The 19,125-nt window shown below is 40.6% G+C and overlaps 1 protein-coding gene across 1 annotated transcript in view; it reads left to right on the forward strand.

The window, feature by feature from the left end:
* EPHA3 (EPH receptor A3) overlaps positions 1 to 19,125 on the forward strand; it is a 223,109-nt gene that overhangs the window by 137,534 nt on the left and 66,450 nt on the right. The window contains exons 3-4 of the mRNA XM_074148921.1: positions 4,796 to 4,951; positions 5,434 to 5,769. Coding sequence (XP_074005022.1) covers positions 4,796 to 4,951; positions 5,434 to 5,769 — 492 coding nt within the window. The remainder of the gene's footprint in view (positions 1 to 4,795; positions 4,952 to 5,433; positions 5,770 to 19,125) is intronic.

Raw genomic sequence — 19,125 nt, forward strand, 5'->3', positions numbered from 1 at the left:
CCACGATGCTTGAGCCTTGCCTCAAAGCACCGCACCTCTATTCAGAGTACAAAAAGCAGAGTTCCTGTAGGACCAGGGAGTGAGGCTCATTTTGCAGATAAAGAGTTGCTTTGACCTTGTGCCAGGGGAATGGGCCCTGTCAGGCCTGGGGTACCGGGGCTGGGAAGTCATCTGCTCAGGCAGCGCGGGCACAGGTCTTTAGTTGGTGTTTACGGTTGGGAATTGGTGATAGTGCTCTGTGTATAGGGGCTGCAGGGTCTGAATACTAAAGTGCTCCTATTTGCTAACAGCTTTATATTTTAATTTAAAACTAATTCAAATTGAAATTAATCATTTAACCCTTAATTAGAACCATGTTTTCATCTCAAAGAGATTAGTGTAACGGAGGCAAAATTAACTTTGCTCTTGAAAAGACAGTCACATATCTTTTAGCAGTAACTACCATAGATTGCTACATGCATTTGTTTTTCTTTCACTGAAATAACTTTCCCTGCTTTCTGTCTTTGAGACAGACTCATCAGTTATAGCTTAAAAAAAATCATTTTCATAGTAACAAGGACAACTGCTGTCCTGAAACTCTTACCAGTAGGTGACTTCAATAAAGTCAGTGTGGTTCACACTCAAAGAAAAGAGATTGAAATCAGACTACATACAGTTTTAAAATAATATTTCGGGAGTTATCACAGGAGTTATCAGGATTGACAGGCATTGGGCATCTGACTTGAGGAGAACTTCTCAAAAAGCAAATCCAGACAACCTTGCTGTACAGTTTATATCATGAATGTAGAAACTCTGAAAGTTTACCTTACTTTTAGTGTGCTGAGAGGTTTTTCTTCTCAGCCCATTCCATCTACTTCCTCTTGCATTGTTCCCCATTCTGAGGGAAAGGAAAAATTCTTAGCTTCTAGAAGAAAATGTTGCGAAAAAGCAAGTGTTGCTCACAGCTGCTTCCCATGCTAAATTACAGATTCTGTGAAGACTTTGTGTGTGCTAGTGCTTTTATTTTCAACCTAACTGAAACCAAAGCCATGGTATTCACCTCAAAAAGCCAAACCTTCTTCCATCAGTTCATGTAATCTAATTTTCTGACATGAAAAAAATTAATGCCTTTTGAATTAACAGCTTCATTTTTTTTCTCTTATATATCAGAATTAAAAAATGACCGGGAAAAGAATAACAATAGTAAGTACATTGACAACATTTTCTATTGGCACCTCCTTTTCCAAGCTTCAATTTCAAGTATAATTGCATTTTTTTTTCTCCTTTGGGCTGCAGTTGTGAGTAATCTGAAATTGGTCTGACAGACAAAGACAGAAAGCATGAGACAGCCTGAGGGAAAGACACGAGATTGGGATCCCCTCACTAGGGCATACTTGGGCAGCAGAGGTCTGACCGGCTCATCTCCCTGCCCCAACTGCTCAATCTGTACTGTGATAGCAGAAGCATGAAATGATGAAATCCCTGCCTCTCTGGAAAAGAAAAAAGTGTGATCTCATGTTACTAGGGAGCTTCCTGCATGCTCCTTTTTCTCTTTTTTTTTTTTCTCTGGCCCCACATCACCACCACCACCTTTTCTTAAATGAAGTCTATGGGTTTCCACCTGAGAGATGAGAAATTATTAATGGAACGGTTTGATTCCTTCCTTTCTCTTCCTCACCCCACACAAACCTGTCCACTTCTAACAAAAGCTTGTTTACTTGCATTAAATTAATTGCTGCATTATAATGTTGGTGGTAGGTGCTTTCAAAGTGTCCTAAATAATCAGTCTTACTGTAGTTATGTCCTGTAAATGAATGCTTATGTCTTACAATGCCATGAATAAATTATGCTTAATAAGCAGTGGAAATTGTGTCTTATAGGAATACCAACCACATGACAAAGGTTCAGTTTTAGGTTATTAGTCATTTTCCAATCTTTTCATTGAATTAGTATATAAAATTATTTAAAAATAAAAAAAATATACTGTATATATTCATAAATTCACCTTTGTCTTATGTATGCCTGCACATAAATATAAAAATGGCCCTTCAAGCTGAGTAGATATGGCTCAGCAAAACCATTTGAGTTTAATACCTGGCAGTAAGTTTCCATGGAAAATTTTGGTGAAAGTGCTATGTAATTAGCTGGACAGATATAATGCACTGTTTATTCCTTAATGTGTTTGCTTAGTTACTAGTGCTGTTAAGAGTGGGATTGCCAACCATTCTTTTCTGCCTGGCTCATTGTCTTTGGGCCAGGAATGGCCATGCCATGCCCAGAGACAGTAAAATCATTTGACGCTCCTCTGTCAGCCACAGGGAGGTCAAAGAGGCTTGCTCTAGGTATGGCACATGTATCACGGGGCAGTATTTGGAAGGGAATTGGAGGTATTTGGGAGGAGGAATTTGGGAGCTTCAGATTGGATATTAAGAAAAATTTTTACACTGAAAATGTTATTAAGCATTCAGTGGGCTACCCAGGGATGTGGTTGAGGCACATGGATTAGTGATGGTTTTTTATCAGGGTTAGGTTGATGGTTGGACTAGATGATCTTAAAGGTCCCTTCCAACCTAGACAATTCTATGATTATATGATTCTATGAATGAGATTTGAGTCTTAAAAGGCTGCAACAATAACAACAACAAAGCCAAAATAGCCAACTGTTTCATGCTGCGTTTTCTTCTAGTGGAGGTGTTTAAGAGGGGCTGAGGTTTCCTTTATTTCCTCAAGTTAAACAGGAATCCCAAAATGCCCTTGCAGCCTTTGAGGAGATGGAAACCTGAGAAACGCTGGCTGAAGGCGGACAAGCTGTGCCAGGTCCATCGGGTTGGAGTTAGGCTCTACAAACTTCACCACAAAGTCATTTTTATCAGTTCAGCTTTCACAGATTGCCTGGTGGGCCCACAACTTTGAGGCTCAAACTCGGGATTGTTTCTTCAGGGTTTGCAGGAGAGAACCGGAGTGGGAGGTGTCTTTCCCAGCTGCCTTGCTAGAGTGGAAGTCGGAGGCAGCAGCTGCAGCCAGGCGCTTTGGCTTGCAAGGGCTGTGAAGTGCTGGAGAGTGGAAGAGATTAGTTCTTCCTTGTGAAACGTTTCGTGCTTCTCACACTGTGTTCCATGTGGTTTGAGGAGGTGTTTTATTAAGGTGCTTTGGAGTAGGACATATGACTTCACAGTGGTTTGTTCTCCCTCTGCTTGCCAGCGCATCTCACTCCGGTGTTTGGCACCAGGAACTGACCAAAAACACTTGCCTAACCCAGATATTCAGTGAGATTTTGGTTATGGACAATAACGTGGAAGCTGAACATTCAGTTTAATGCTGCAGCTTCCCTCTCTCCTCCATTACTTACAAATATGCTGGGATTTTTATTCTGGTTTTGGTGTTTTTTTTCCCCACCTCAGGCTGCCCATCCAAACACTTTTCTGTTTGGGCAGTGCATGAATCAACACAAGAGGCCACATAGTCTTGTATCTTGGATTTTATACTGTGCTTATGAATCAGTTCATCTCCATAAGCAAAACCGAGAAGTGTTTCCCTGTTCAGGCTTATGCTAAGACTGGAGAAGCCATTCTTTTGGCTTCAAATTATCATTTAATTCAGTGACAGGTCCTGGGCAATTTTATCTAAACTTAACTTTCTGGGCTCCAGACACAAAAAGTTTTGTTTTAATTTGTATTACTCTTTTCTTTTACATTATATTTGTAAGGAGAATATGTTGGAGTTTTGTGCATGTATGTTAGTGTTTGCTGTGGAACCAAAGTGTAGCAAAAGGTGAATGTGTTTTCAGATGTGCTCTTTTTTGTTACGTTGTCTGGCTGTGTATGGTTGTTGTAGGTATGAGTACAACATACCTGCAGGTGACCACCATCAGCCATGTTTTAACCTGGTAAATTCCATTTGGAGAAAGATGTCTTGGCGGGAAGCAGCAGCTGAACAGTAGCATTTGGGTTTGGTTTCGGTTTTTATTTTTTATTTTTTTAAATGGTGATATCTTCTTGGTGGAAAGAAGTCAACAGTGTTATTTCACTGCATGGGTTTTGTCATAAAAAGTTATTTGCTAAATTGTTCATTTCTGTAACTTCAAAGGCTGTTTTCTTCTGATGCAGACGTGACCCTTAATCAGTCTAAAATGCAACAGGAGTCAAAACAGGGAGTGTGCTAGTGTTAATGAAACATCACCACCCAGAGCTGTTTTTTATAGAAACAGCTTTTAAGGGTTCAAGCACCATCCCTAGAGGACTGGGTTAATGTATAAAACATCCTCCTCGTACAGACCGTGCAAGTTCCTGATAGTATCAGAAGCAGCTCATTGAGCCTGATGCATGGTCCTTCAGCAATGCAATAGATGTTTCACTGTTCAGGTTATTTTCTTGATTTTGGCTTGCTTAGTCCTGCTGAACTGATGAACATAGTTTACAATCAATGTGCCCTTGTAAGCAAACCTTGGCAGCAGAAAGAGGATAAAATTAGCTTCTTATGCACGATAGGGCCAATATTTGGTAAATTAGCTAGAAGAGAAGAAAAATAAGTGAAATTCTCAAAATGCAACACAGAAAATATTTCTTCTTAGTGGTCAATACACTGTTTTGTTTTCCAAGCAAAATTAAATGCAAATCCAAGTTGACACATGAAGAGTTCCATTCTACTAAGAGATTTTCTTTCCATCAGCTTTCTCATTATGAGAAAAATCTGTATTTTTAGGCCTTAAATGTCTGCAAAATTACATCTACGTATGGATAGGTCTCATGACAAAGTCACATGTTAAAAGTGAGGAGATGTCCATGGAATTTAAAACTATACTCCTATTATTTTGCAGGTTGTCGACCTGGTTTCTACAAAGCCTCTGCTGGCAATGTGAAGTGTGCCAAATGCCCACCTCATAGCTCTACCTATGACGATGCGTCTCTGAACTGCAGGTGTGAAAAGAATTACTTTCGCTCTGAGAAAGACCCACCATCCATGGCTTGCACCAGTGAGTAGCATCATTATGCTCGGGGCTGTCATTCTTGCTCTTCCATCTGTATCTCAGCAGCTTGCTTGCTTCCTCTCATGTCCCATTGCAGTCAGACATCCACTGCCTCCCATGTCTTCTTACACGTTGGACAGGCTACCAAAAATTGGTGGGCTGAGTTTAAGTCTTTCTATTTTAATTTTCTCTTTCTTGTTCTCTGTCAGACTCAAGAAGGAGAGCTAGGATTTTTAAATTGCTACCAATATTTTCAGTCTTCAGTCCTGAATTGCACCATGAGGGTACTGTCTGTCTACAAGAAAACATGGTCCTTGATAGTCTAGACCTGTGGTCCAGTGAAATATTTCAGGAGTCTTCTACAGGAAATAACTAGAAGAGTTTGGGGTTTTTATGGTTTTGACTTTTGTATTTTTGTGCCCTTGTTACTCCCATCTTAGAGCACTACAGAAAATCTCATCCCTCTGATTTCCTATTTCTTTTTATAGGACCACCATCTGCTCCAAGAAACGTTATCTCTAACATCAACGAGACATCTGTTATCCTGGACTGGAGCTGGCCTCTTGACACTGGAGGTCGGAAAGATGTCACTTTCAACATCATTTGCAAGAAATGCGGAGGAAACATTAAGATGTGTGAGCCGTGTAGCGACAATGTGCGATTTTTACCCCGTCAGACTGGACTCACCAACACCACAGTGACAGTAGTGGACCTTTTGGCACATACCAATTACACCTTTGAGATTGATGCAGTCAATGGGGTTTCTGACTTGAGTACACTTTCCAGACAATTTGCTGCTGTCAGTATCACAACTAACCAGGCTGGTGAGTCTCTTTTTGATTACTCTTTCTTTGTTCAAAGCTACTGAGATGTCTGTACCTTTATTTCCTTTCCCTGTTTTACAGGAGTTACTCTGACCGCTCGTGTGCTAGAGTAACTAATTGATTTGAGTATGCTAGTAGAAGTAAAAGCAGAAACAAACCCAGTGTGCGTTGCTGTCAAAGGACCTGGCAGCATGACTGTTATGATTAACTCCCAGTTCCCATTTAATAGTCTCTAATAGCAGACTCGCATGATTCCTTAGCCAGAATGTGTTTTAATAATAAAACCAGATTTTAATAAAACACTCATTTCAATAATCTCCAACATAAATTACTGTAGTAATCTTAGTGATTAATTTTGATTAAATAGAAGTGAAAAAATGCTTTGATGTTAGACACATAAAAAGCTAACATTAAATTAGAGAGGTTTAAAACACTGCTTTTTTTTTTCCGTTTACAAGTTGTCTCACCAACTCTGAATTATTGCCAACATGATGGGGGTGTGGACCTGAATACTGAATTAGGTCCTGGTGTCGTAGCTGATAGTGTACAAAGGGCCTGCATCTGTGGAGACTTTTTAAAGTCATTGAAGCCCTGCATGAGCACAGCAGTATGCCCTGACTGTTGGATCAGAGCTTTTGTCACTGCTGCACTATTCTACCATTTGCTTCTCATTTGACAACGTTCCATTTATCTGAAAGATGTGAAGAATTTAGACTCTTCTCTAGCATTCGTTTAGGTACCATTTTTTTTTAGGAGCTATGTTTGCCAGGGTAGAGAAAGACTAGATCCTGGAGCTTCTGTAGTTATATTCCATGAGGTTCACCGTCAAGAAGCTTTGTACTGAAAGCATGAATGTGTGCAGTAAGTCTTCTCCCACCTCCTCCCATCCCACACCCCATCACCAAAGTACCTACATTTGTGTCTTCCTCAAAGCACAAACCAAGTTAACATTGTTCTAAGTAGACGTCCTCCTGGTGAGCTACGTTATTGCAATGTTTTCCGCTGTAGAGGATATATGTCCTCCCCAGATCACAGATCAGCTTTAGTGGGAGGCATAAAAATGTGAGAACAGACTGTTTCCTGACAGCAGTTACTACATTTCCGAACGCTCTGAGGACTTTACTATGCAGTATGCAGACAGGTGAATTGAAACATCTTCTCATGATTTCCTTCTTATCTAGGCAGTGACTTCAGCTCTGAAACTTGCATTTTATGTATAGTTACATTTTTTTTATATTTGTGTCAGCAACTTGGGCAGCTTTTGTTTAGTTGCTCTCTTTTCTTCTGTTTTTTATATCAGAGATATTGCCTTTCAGCCTGTTCATCACTGTAGCAGCCAGAAATCACCTGGGGACACTCCATAGAATGAACTGTCTAGGATCAGTGAAAGGTATTTCTCTGCAGAGGCCCCCTGCTTTGCAGCGTGCTTCCCCAGGGAAGGTGGATTTTGATTTTATTTTGGAACGCAGACTTCCTGTGACGTGACAGAGTCAATAGATTTCTGGCAATAACAGCTTTGTTTAGTGCAACCCACAGGCTGCTTAAGCAATTTGTTTGTTTGCTTTCTACTTTTATGCATAGCCCATTTTTGCTCTAACTACATTTAGGTGGTGTGGGATACTACAGGCTTAATTGTGCTATCTCTTGTTCATGCCGATTGGTTTACTATATTAGAATTCCCCTAGAAGTTTTGCAGTTGCTAAAATTAGACCTTAAATATATATAAGTAATCTTTTAAAGCATAATTACAAAAATACAATTTCTCTTGCGTTCCTTTCCTTGTTAGATCACAAAGGGGACACAGCAAAAGCATATTTTTAGCTAATGTCATACTTAAACACCTGGGCAGGAGGTCGGGGGAGAAAATCTGAAGATCTTAGATTACGTTATAATTAAGGGTTTAACTGGGGGGTGTTTCAAAAAAAGAATTAAAGCACTGTTGAGCTGGATCTGGAAGAGACCAAAAGACTCCAAAAGCCAGTCATGACTCTAGGGTTATTATTTGTGCTGTCTGACTTTAGGTACGTTCCTTTGAGGACAGAGGTATCCACCAATTGGATAAAGCTTTGGACAAATGACTGAGCTCTGGTGAATGCAAAGTAGGAGAGGCATATTGCTTTGGGAGGTTATTCTGTGGGTGTAGTATGTTCAGTACGTGCAGTTCAGTTCAGTACGGCCTGCTAGATCCTGGGGACAGAGCTCCTGGCAAGCCTGAAAAAGGAACGATGTCAGTCAGTAAGCTGTGAATTTTGGAGAGAGGATTGAAGTATAGAAGGTCCCTACAACCTGAATCTCCTCAGTCTCTCCTGAATCCAGGCTATTTCACTTCTGCCAACCTTGATTTGAGAGCCCTGTACTGTTGCAATGGATATGATGAAGTTGAAGTTTTAATCCTGGATTTTCAGTATTCATGTGCTTTTTTCAAGCACTGTCAGGGCCCATCCCAGCTTAGTGAAAGCTGTTCTGCAGAATACTCCTCACCCACCCAAATGCTGTTTTTTGAGTACGTGGGTTTCCAAGAGCCTGAGGCAGAAGTGCAGAATGTTTTATATTTTCTAATGACAAAAATGTGATTTTTGTGGCAGTTCTTTCGGTGGTAAAAATCAGACATTGTACATCTTTGCTTCAGATGAACTCAGTTCAAGACAGGCATCAGTTGGCGTTCCATTTGCTGTATCTCTGAGCTCCAAAGGCCCACTGAAAACTGAACAAACATTTCTTTCCATGTTTCTCATTGTACACGTGGGCATTTCTGCCTATGAATCCATCACCAACCTAATAGATCAGAATGTGCGTGGTACTGATTTTCTGTAATGCAGCAATTGGGATATCTGCCAGCATGTGTTAAAATAAATTCAGCTGATATGTTAGGAGCAATCAGTTTGTGCAGCAGCTCCATTTCTGTATGTAAACAGATCATATACACACATGCATGCAGATATTTGTAAATTAAATATACATGTAGATATATATACACACAAAAAGGGTCAGCTTAAATGTTGCTGAATAATTTGCTGATACCTTTACAGTGATTCTGAGTTCTAGGGTCTGCAACTAACAATCTCAATAAGATTTTCCTGGAGAGTTTTCAAACATGGTCTAGAAGTAAAAGAAAGGCCTGCTTTGCTGTTACTTGTAAGATCTGAAACATCCAGAGTCTGATTCTGCTGGTGCTGTGAAGGCAAGGACTTTTACAGTACAAAACTTTTGTAAAGCCAAGATCTAGTCCCTTGATCCGAGGGAAATTCAGAATCATTTCAGAAAATGGATTGGGTTTTTATTTCCAGCTGTCTGGCCTGAGTTTTGCTCTGCTTTTATTGCACTTTGTTCCAGCAAAGGTTAATGAGCTCTGAAAAAAAAAAAAAAAAGTCTTTTGCAAAATATGGCTAGACAGATATGACACAGCAACATTTCTAATTTCTATAAATCTTTCTGTCTTAGGCATGGAAGTAAAAAAGAAAGGTAACATGTTTCCGTTTAATTTAGTTTGTTGATCATCCTCTTTGATTGCACTGCAATACACGCCTCCGATTGCTGCTGATACGGCTTCTGCTGAATTGTATTGAAGCAGTGTGCCGCTGCCCAAAGAAGGCTCTCACCTCACGTCAATATGTTGCACCATGCAGATGTTATCTCCTAATAACGCCAATCAACCCCATTTAGAAAGGGTCACTGGCTGCTGCGGGAGAGGATATAGAATTCGGTACCCCTGGAGGTGGCATGCTAATTGTGAATGTGCCACGCAGAGAGGCTGACAGCTGTGCCATGCTGCCTGGCTTGTTGCTAGCATGATCAGGGGCCTGGGCACAGATACTCTGGGTTCGCTGAGTTTTCTGACCACAGTTTATGGGCTTTTTTTTAAATGCATTTATCTGTAATGGCCAGAAAGTTGTGCAGCCCTTGGAGCTTTATAAATAATCCAAAGGGAAAAGACATCCAGTCCACATCAGGGTGGTTCTGTATTTACTGCCTTTGGGATGTACCAAGTAGGAGACTCCCACTGGAGCCCATATTGGTTTTAAATGGAAATAGAGTGTGGAATTCACTTAAGAAAGACTAAGACTTGGTAGGAACACCACAGTTGAACTACTGGATAATCAGTTTACAGCAATGAGGGAGGAGATTTTCCAATGCAAAACACAGCCATTGGGCCAGGAACATACATAAGTTTTTCAGATGCTGCATGAGCAGTTAACAGTTTTGCTGCCATATTGCTGCTTTTATGGTATCACACACTCTTACAGAGATTGCAGGTATGACTCAGGAATGCTGAGCAAAAAGTTTAATATTTTAACCAAGGATCTAATATCTAATTGATTTAACTACATTTTAAGTAGACATATTCCCTGCAATCTAGAGGAGACAAGTGGAACTATCAGAACTTGCAGAAATCTGCACCGTTAGCAGATATTGATCTATGAAGTAGGTCTTAGGAAGCCTTGGCCATCTCACTGGTATTGCAGCACACATAGTGCTGTCCCTATCCCTTCCTTCCTGCAGATCTAGTGATAAGGTTTACTATACAAGAAGTGGGTCTCTTTGTTTGATCTAAAATCTGTTTTCTCAGTTTTGTTTAGTTTTGTATTCATTAGTTCTAGCAACTTTAAACTCATGCCAATAATACGATAGTGGCAGGTCTAATAAATAATAAATACAGTTCTCTCTGTATTTACTGTGTAAAACAACACAGATACTGAAAGCATCCTCAGCTTGTTGAATCTTGGGGAAGCCCCAAATTGAGCAATAGCAAATAAAACTTGCTCTATTTCTGAAGAGAGCTGCACTTCCAAGATAACATATAAATGTGGTATCTGCAAATACAATCCATACAAGTCTATTGGATATAAGCATATACTTAATGATAAAAACCTATTTACCTGCTTAAGAACTAAATCAGAAACAGCTAGTGTTCACTGGCCATTACCTTCAGAGGCTCTAGGTTTGTTTGGAAAATGTGTTAGAATTGGTTTGTAAAGAATTCTTATTCTAGGTCTGTGTCCCAAAGTTGAATAGGATAATGTGTAAAATTGATACAGAACACTTCCTCAACAATCATGGTTTTGGCACTGTGAAGAAGCTTAGAGTCTTTGTATTTTCCTAACTTTCCAGAATGTAATCCTTGTGAGTCTCCTCCAGTATGCTATTTTCAGTGTCAATCTTTAGCATTCCTGTAGTTGAGTCCATCCTGCACCTGGGGAGGACTAACTCCGTGCACCAGCATGTGCTGTGGGCAAAGTGCCTGGAAAGCAGCTTTGCAGAAAAGGACCCGGAGTTCCTGGGGGAACATCTGGGTCTGAAGCAGGAAGAGCACTACCAGCAGGTTGAGGAAGGTGATCCTTCCTCTTTGCTCAGTACTGTTGTGGCCATGTGTGGTGCCTGCAGCGTAGTGCGCACACACACACCCCTGCCCAGTACAAGAGAGACGTGGATATACTGAGGCAAGACCAGTGAAGGGTCACTAAGATGATTAAGGGAGAGGAACATCTGTCATACGAGGGGAGGCCGAGTGGTGGGACAGCCCAGCCTGGAGGAGAGGAGGCTCAGGTGGATCTTATCAATGTATATAAAGGCCTGATGGGAGGCTGTTAAGAAGACTCTCCTCAGTGGAGCTTGGTGACAGGGCAAAAGGTGATGGTCACAAACTGGAATACAAGAAATTCTGTTTAAACATAGGAAAAAACTTTTTTACTCTAAATATAATTGAGCACTAAGACAGGTATCCCAAAGAAATTGTGGCATCTCCTCCTGTGAAGGTATTCAAAACCTAATCAAAGACCTGAGCAACCTGCTGTGGCTGATCCTGCTTTCAGCATGAGGGGTGGACTAGGTGATCTGCAGATGCCCCTTCCCACCTCAATCCATGTGTGATGATTGCATGCGAAGAGGATAGTAGCAACTGGAAGGAGGCCAGGTAAGGGTCTGTTCAGTAATTACTGTCCTTTTTTTTAACTCTGACCTTTTCATCCATGTAGCAAGGCCTTCTCAATGAAATTTGAGGGAGTAAACTACCCATAGGCTTATCTAGGTTGGAGACAGAGTAAACCTATGGGTGCAGAGGGGCTGTAAACCTCAATATCCCCACTTTGAAGAAATTCAGGAGAGTTGTTTGTTTTGGTATTTAGCAGTGATAACCTCAAAACTTTTACCATTTGTCACACCACATAAAGTTTATGCATACATTAATATGGAAAACTGCAGTAGGATTGGCTTATTTTGCAGAATACCTCCATAAGACTAGATGGCTTTAGAGAGAGAGATTTTATTTAGCTAAATTGCCTGTGGGTTACCACCTCCTTCCTAAGCTTTTTCATCAGAGAGACTGCAGGATCTAGTCTTATTCATCTGTGTATTGTACAGCATTATTGTATGCTATGCTACTATAGCAAATGGCTATGGTACTCCCCCTTGGAGTCAGCAATGAGCAAACAGAGACCTACTTTCCACTAACTAGCTTTCCCCATGTGAATATTAGGATATCTGATTAAGGGGGGGAGCAGTTTTAAATTGCATGTGAGCATTTCAGTTAAAATGCTGCAAAACTCTGCACAGTCACACTTGTGTTACTCTAAGAATTAGTTTTTTCCTACTTTTTCATGTTAAAATAATTGGAACGCTCTAAAGGAAGAGTGCCTGTTTTGGGATTTGAAACTATCTGAACAGATTAGTTTATAAACAAGTTTACATTACACTAGTACAGTTTTACTATGGAGACAGATAATTTATGTTTAAAATGTCTGTGGGCTTCCTAACTGTAAGAACTGCGTAAGCTCTAGAAAATTAACTGCCGTCCCAAGAGAGCTTGTCTACAGTTTTATCTTTAATTTCTATATACCATATTCAAATGGCTCTGAGTCACCATGTAAGGTTGGAAATTCAGTTGTCTAGGTTAGACTAGAGCATCCACAGTGGCAGAACAGCAACAATGAGCAAAATTGAAACCCTGTACAGGATAGGCGGGAAGAAGGGGTTAAGTCTATGGTCTTCTTTCTGCAACAACATTTTCCTGGATAGAACAGCTTACTCCGTGTCAGGCTGAATATTCTGTCTCCAAACCCCAACTTTGCATGTGCGTCTTCCTGAGCTCTTACCCCTTCTATTATTTCCGATATGATTCAGTGTCCAGGGTTCCAGCAAAATAATTATTAACAGCAAAGTTCAATGAAAAGAATTACATTTTCTGTATTTTACAAATATACCTGTGAGGATGCCAAATCTTTTTTATTATTTTTTTTAATTATTTTTTTATACCTCAGGTCTTTACTGCATGCTTTCTGGATAATAAAATAGACTGTTTTCTTTTAATCACTAAAAGCACAGTGTAACAGCTTTAAATGTAGTTTTATGTTTGATTAGTTCTTAAGGACTTAAGGCCTTGTAAACCAAGGTCTCAACAGTGCAGCTGTAAATGGTAGTAGCAACTGAGTTCAGGTAAAATAAACCAGTGCCAGTACTAAATCGATTCCAAAGAATTTTGTGCTGTCACATAGCCTGGCATCAGAAGAGGAACAAAGCGGACATGTTGTAACAAGAGACCCCATCAAACTCTACCCTCAGTTCAACCCAGCTCTTCCATGTAATCCATATAGGATTCAGACAGTTGCAAAAAAACGCTAAAATCAGAGTATAAATACGACTCTCTGCTTACCTGCTGTGGAAAGAAATGCAAAGGAAACCCAGGGGTTTTTTGGGGGGGGTAAATTCTACCTTGACAAGTCAGTCTTTTTCTAGTATCTATAGAAAGTGATTATGCTCCTCAATTAAGTGCCTAAAAATGCCTAAACCTGAGTTCTGGTCCCCCCACAATTCAGCTGTGAACTTGTAAAATGTTGATTCCTTTCTCGGTATGGCTAAGAAGCTTAAAGAGAATAACTACCCCTGGATCCAGACCCAGGCATCTATGCACAGCCAGTGTATAAAGAATAACAAAAGACCAGATATACTCTATATCATCTCACGCTTCCCTAGAAGAGCCTTAGTCTGATTATCAGGAGTCTCCCCCTTTATCTTTTTTATTTCTAAAACCCAGCAAGCAGAACAATTCACAGAATCACAGAATGATATGGGGTTGCCAGGGACCTCTGGAGATCATCTCGTCCAACCCCCCTGCCAAAGCAGGTCCACCTAGAGCAGACTGCACAGGAACTTGTCCAGGCGGGTTTTGAATGTCTCCAGAGAAGGAGACTCCACCACCTCTCTGGGCAGCCTGATCCAGTGCTCTGCCACCCTCAAAGTAAAGAAGTTCCTCCTCATGTTTAGATGGAACTTCGTATGTTCAAGTTTGTGCCCGTTTCCTCTTGTCCTGTCACTGGGCACCACTGAAAAAAGACTGGCCCCTTCCTCTTGACACCCACTCTTTAAGTATTTAGAGGTGTTGATCAGATCCCCCCTCGGTCTTCTCTTCTCCAGACTAAAAAGACCCAAGTCCCTCAGCCTTTCCTCATAAGAGAGATGTTCTAGGCCCCTAATCATCTTTGTAGCCCTTTGCTGTATCCCCTCCAGCAGTTCCCTGTCCTTCTTGAACTGGGGAGCCCAGAACTGGACACAGTACTCCAGATGCGGCCTCACCAGGGCAGAGTAGAGGGGGAGGATGACCTCCCTTGACCTGCTTTGCCACACTCCTCTTGTTCCACCCCAGGATACCATTGGCCTTCTTGGCCACAAGGGCACATTGCTGGCTCACGGTCATCCTGTTGTCCACCAGGACTCCCAGGTCTTTCTCCTCAGAGCTGCTCTCCAGCAGGTCAGCCCCCAACCTGTACTGGTGCATGGGGTTATTCCTCCCCAGGTGCAGCACCCTACACTTGCCTTTGTTGAATTTCATGTAGCTTGTTTAATCATCTTGCTTAATCATTTAACATATGCATGAAAAGGTGTAGGAAAGCAGATGACTGCAGTAGTAGCTGTGCACATGCCGCTGCATGTGGCAGTATGAAGTCTGGAAGCTGACTCTGTAATCCGTTTTTCTCTCTCTTTTTTTTTTTTTTTTTTTCTGTATTAATGCATAGCAATGTGATAAAAACACATCAACCAGATATTTTCTTCAACTGTAAACACACAGCCCAGTCTGTTACATACATTGAATCAAATTTATTTTTGCTCCTCTTTCTGTCTCTTTCTTAAATGTATTAGTTGTCAAATCTAGCAGTTTTGAAACACAGAATATTTATGTTTGTTTAAGGAGAAAGTATGTGATAAGGCACTACAGAATTTTTTGCAAGGGGCCAGGATGAAAACTGTTCAAGAATGCTTGAGAATAAAACTGGCCACTAGGTACCTGCTGTACCCAACTAAATTAAGATCATTGGGAGAAGACTCTTAAAGTGTAGACCTAGCTGGTTTGTAATATCTCAATTTACACGTGTCATTTGCAGATCAAAAATTTCAAGCCAACCTTTAGTGTCAGCTTGGGAGTTAAACATTTAAAATGGAGGAAGAATCAGTAAATTTTTCAAGCGCCATTATAAGCAAAGACTCACTTGGATCCCAGGAAAAGTTGTTAAAACCTCCTCAGAACTAGAATTGCATTTGCCTGAAATTTGTGACTTCAAGGGAATAAATTCAGCTTGGTACCAAGTTGAGTACCAAGCTTTATTTCAATATATGTCTTTGATTACTTGCAGGAACTGTGATGCTATTTATGCATTCAGCCTTTACTCTGTTAAGCTAGACTGCACTGTCTTCAGCAACTTGCAAATGATGTGTGATGCTCCCTGTTTAAATAAAATCCATATTTAGAAAGGGTTGTGTGCACTTTACAATCTACATCCCAAGACAGGTCCCTTAAGTAGATCTGTCTTCTAAGAGAGACAATTTGAGAAAGCCACAGATGTTTGCTGTGTGATATATTTCTTTCTCTCCCTATGGTCCTTATAAAAAGGACAAGAAGATAGACTTATTAAAAGTGAGCTAATGACATGATGTAAGGAGTCTTTGGTTCACTGACTGTTATTACAGCTGTGCCCCATTACATACTCAATACCTAGGACATGCTTCTTTTTTTTGAATGACATTTATCTTTTGAGTTTCAAACATTCCTGGCATAAATAAAGATTTTATGCTTTTCAAATGTGTTTTACAGTTCAACCCAGAGGCTATTCAAGGATCGTTTTAGCTCAATAAAACTCCTCCTTCAGGGATATAAAAGGGAAGTGTTTTAACAATGTCACTCCATGCATAGCCTGTTATTAGCTAGAGACGTTCTGCCTGCAAAGCCTTTGATCCCTTTTCCCCTGAACGTCAAGGAAGCTCTGCCGAGGCTTCAAAGTCTGTGACATACATTGGTCTCTTCTGTGCACACAGTCCTTGTGAACGCTCATGACCTTAGAGAAAGTTCGCAGGTGAAGTTTGTGGCTCAGCTAGTGTTTTTCACTTCCAGTGCTTTTAGCTACCTTTTCCACAGATCATGGTTAAATTGTATTCTGCAATCAGTGGATAATGGTTTTCTCTACTTGCTTCTATTACAGTCCTTAACATGAAGCTGTGTGTGGAATCTCATTTAAAAACTTGGTTTGGTGAAATAGTAAAACTAAAGAAATGTAGGTAAACAGGATGCTTAGCACTCAGATAAATAATATTCCTTAGACTTCTGACTCTCTTTCCCTTATCTGTGCTAGCATTCTCAGTAATCACTGAAAGAAACAGTCTGTATTCCTCTTGATCGTAAACAAAGCTGTCAACTTCCCTTGCTTCTTGAAGCCATTCCATCTAGACAATTTGCAGGCTGGGGACATCTGGGAAAAAATGTTACTTGTTTCTTTGGATTTGGGGACTATTCCTGTCAATGGGAATTATTAATGTAATAATTATTTTTTTAAAAGCATTTTAATATAAAACCAAATTATAGTTTCAAGGTTATGTACCCCTGCATGTTACAGTCATCACATACATGCAGCTTTGGTTTTACGCACACCAACTACAAGCTGATTTAAGCCTGAGGATGCTCATGAAGACAGGTACCCTCTGAAGGCAGTAGACTCTTGTGAAAATTAAGGACTTCCCTATTTCTCACTAACACCAGCTTCTCAGTTTTGAAAAGTGAGTGTCCTCAGAATTTGAAAGCTTAACATCTGAAGTCCCCTAAGCAAGTTATATTTCTTTGTTTCTTTTTACTTTTCTTTCAGTGTCTAATTCTACAGCAGGGTATGTATGAAAGAGTTTTCTTTCTAGCATTCCTTCTACTAAACTATGCTTCTATATAGAAAGAAAATGTTTAAAACCAAATAAAAATAAAGGTTAAATCATCCCAAAATCCAAAAGAAAGTGAAAAGAGATGTGATCACCTTTCAGGTCTTTTCCATCAGAGATTCTCCTGCCCTGGTTAACCTTCACCAAAGCAGTTTGTCCGAAGACATGTGTGAAACTACCACAGAATGATAGAGCAAGAAGTTTGAGAAACATTGTTTCCATTCATAACGTTTTCTGACCAGGTTGAAAAGACTCTGATGGAACTTACTGACAGACCGGTTCAAGAGCTCTTGATGATTACTTGAAAGCAGAGGAATACTTTATATCATAAATTACTTATCTGAGGGTGTTTGCCTTCTCCAGTTTTGTATACTGGCATTTCTAGAGATGGCTCCTAAGTATACTTCTGAAATTGTGAATGGGATTTCTCTGGTTGAGGAAATAACTAAACTTTCATGGAAAGGGAAAGCCTACTCAGCACCAGACAGTTGATGTTATGGGCAGGGTGAATAAATTCTTCTTTCTGAAAACTTCACGCCAGGAAGCCTGAGGCTCTAACGTCCTATAAAGTAACGTAACAATGGGGTAGGAAAGGCAAAGCAAAACTGTTTATTTTAAACTGCTACAGTCTTAAACACATTCAGTGAAAAATATGAAGTATTGCAAAGCTCCCACCATCTCAAACAGAAAGAATAACATTTGTGTTATGAGTACCTTTGGGCTGAATCCTTATGAAAGCATATACGGCGTTTGTCTCCTCTCTGAAATAACAGCTGTGAACACCATGCCACCATAATTTTCAGTTTCTGAAGTGAGTGCCTTGTGCAGCCTGATACATCCCAAATGGACATGGCATTTCCATGATTTATGACACACGTGCTGAACATATGAGCAAGTCTAACATTTTGTTTGCTTTGTGGAAGGCATTTGCTATCTCTTTTAATAAAAAGAGGGAGAAATGAGAACATGAATGTTCAACACTTAATGAAGTTTGCTTTTAATTTAGAATTTATTTGTAAGAGTGAGAAATGAGCTCTGATAATCACTTGTCCAGTGACAGCTGCTGCCCAGAAGGTTGCCTTTCTCCGCACTTGAGAGCGAAATCAAACAGCTGCCTTTTAGTGTAATTCCTGCTTGAAGCTGCTTGTTTTCTCCTTTCCAGTTCCCTGCTGCCTTTCCTTCACGGCACCTGTGCAATGCCTGCAGCCGCTCTGGAGTCTGTGACCACAGGCTGGAGGCCACCAGCTTCCAGCTGCATTGCCTGCTATAATGCAGGCAATCATCTATTAAAATGACCATGAACAAGTCAGTCTTTAATATGTTTTGTCCTTTTTCTGGGAGAAACATATGCAGCTCCCAGAGACAGATTTGTTTCATCCAAAGTTAGTCTGCTTCTATTTGTCCCTAAAATTTTGTCCTATTTATTTCCTTCTGCATTTTAAATCATAGAACCATCGAATAGTTTGGGTTGGAAAGGACGTTTAAAGGTCATCTAGTCCAACCTCCCCCACAATAAACAGGGACATCTTCAACTAGATCGGGTTGCTCAGAGTCCCATCCAACCTGACCTTGAATGTTTCCAGGGATTGGACATCTACCACCTTTCTGGGCAACCTGGTCCAGTGTTTCACCAACCTCATCGTAACCTCATTTCTTCCTTGCGGCTAGTCTAAATCTTCCCTCTTTAAACTAAAAGACATTACCCCTTGTCCTGTCATAACAGGTCCTGGTAAAAAGTTTGTCCCCATCTTTCCTGTAGGCCCCCTTTAAGTACTGAGAGGCTGCAATAAGGTCTCTCTCCTACATTTTGATGTGTGTAAATGCCCAGATCTTGACAGTCCTCTCCCAGAAACTGGGAACCTTTTCACCCACTTCATTGTGGTTGCATCCTGCTGGGATCCAGCATGAAGGTCAGGTACACTGACATGGGCCTCTTGCTGGTGGGGTGGCTAGACTCCCTAATGCGGGGTCCCTGGTGACAAGAAAGGCCAGGGAAGGTGCATTGTGTTCTGGCTGACAGTCACCTAATGATGTTACAGAATCAGATGACATTTTACAGCCCAAGTCATAAAAATATATTGAGCCTGCTTCAGCTCAAGGAAAAGGTGCAGGAACACAAACACAAGTACTGTGCTAGTTTAACTACGTGTCCTGCAGATTAAAGGGCAAAGG

This window comes from Numenius arquata, chromosome 1, assembly GCF_964106895.1.
Source record: "Numenius arquata chromosome 1, bNumArq3.hap1.1, whole genome shotgun sequence".
NCBI classification, from domain to species: domain Eukaryota; kingdom Metazoa; phylum Chordata; class Aves; order Charadriiformes; family Scolopacidae; genus Numenius; species Numenius arquata.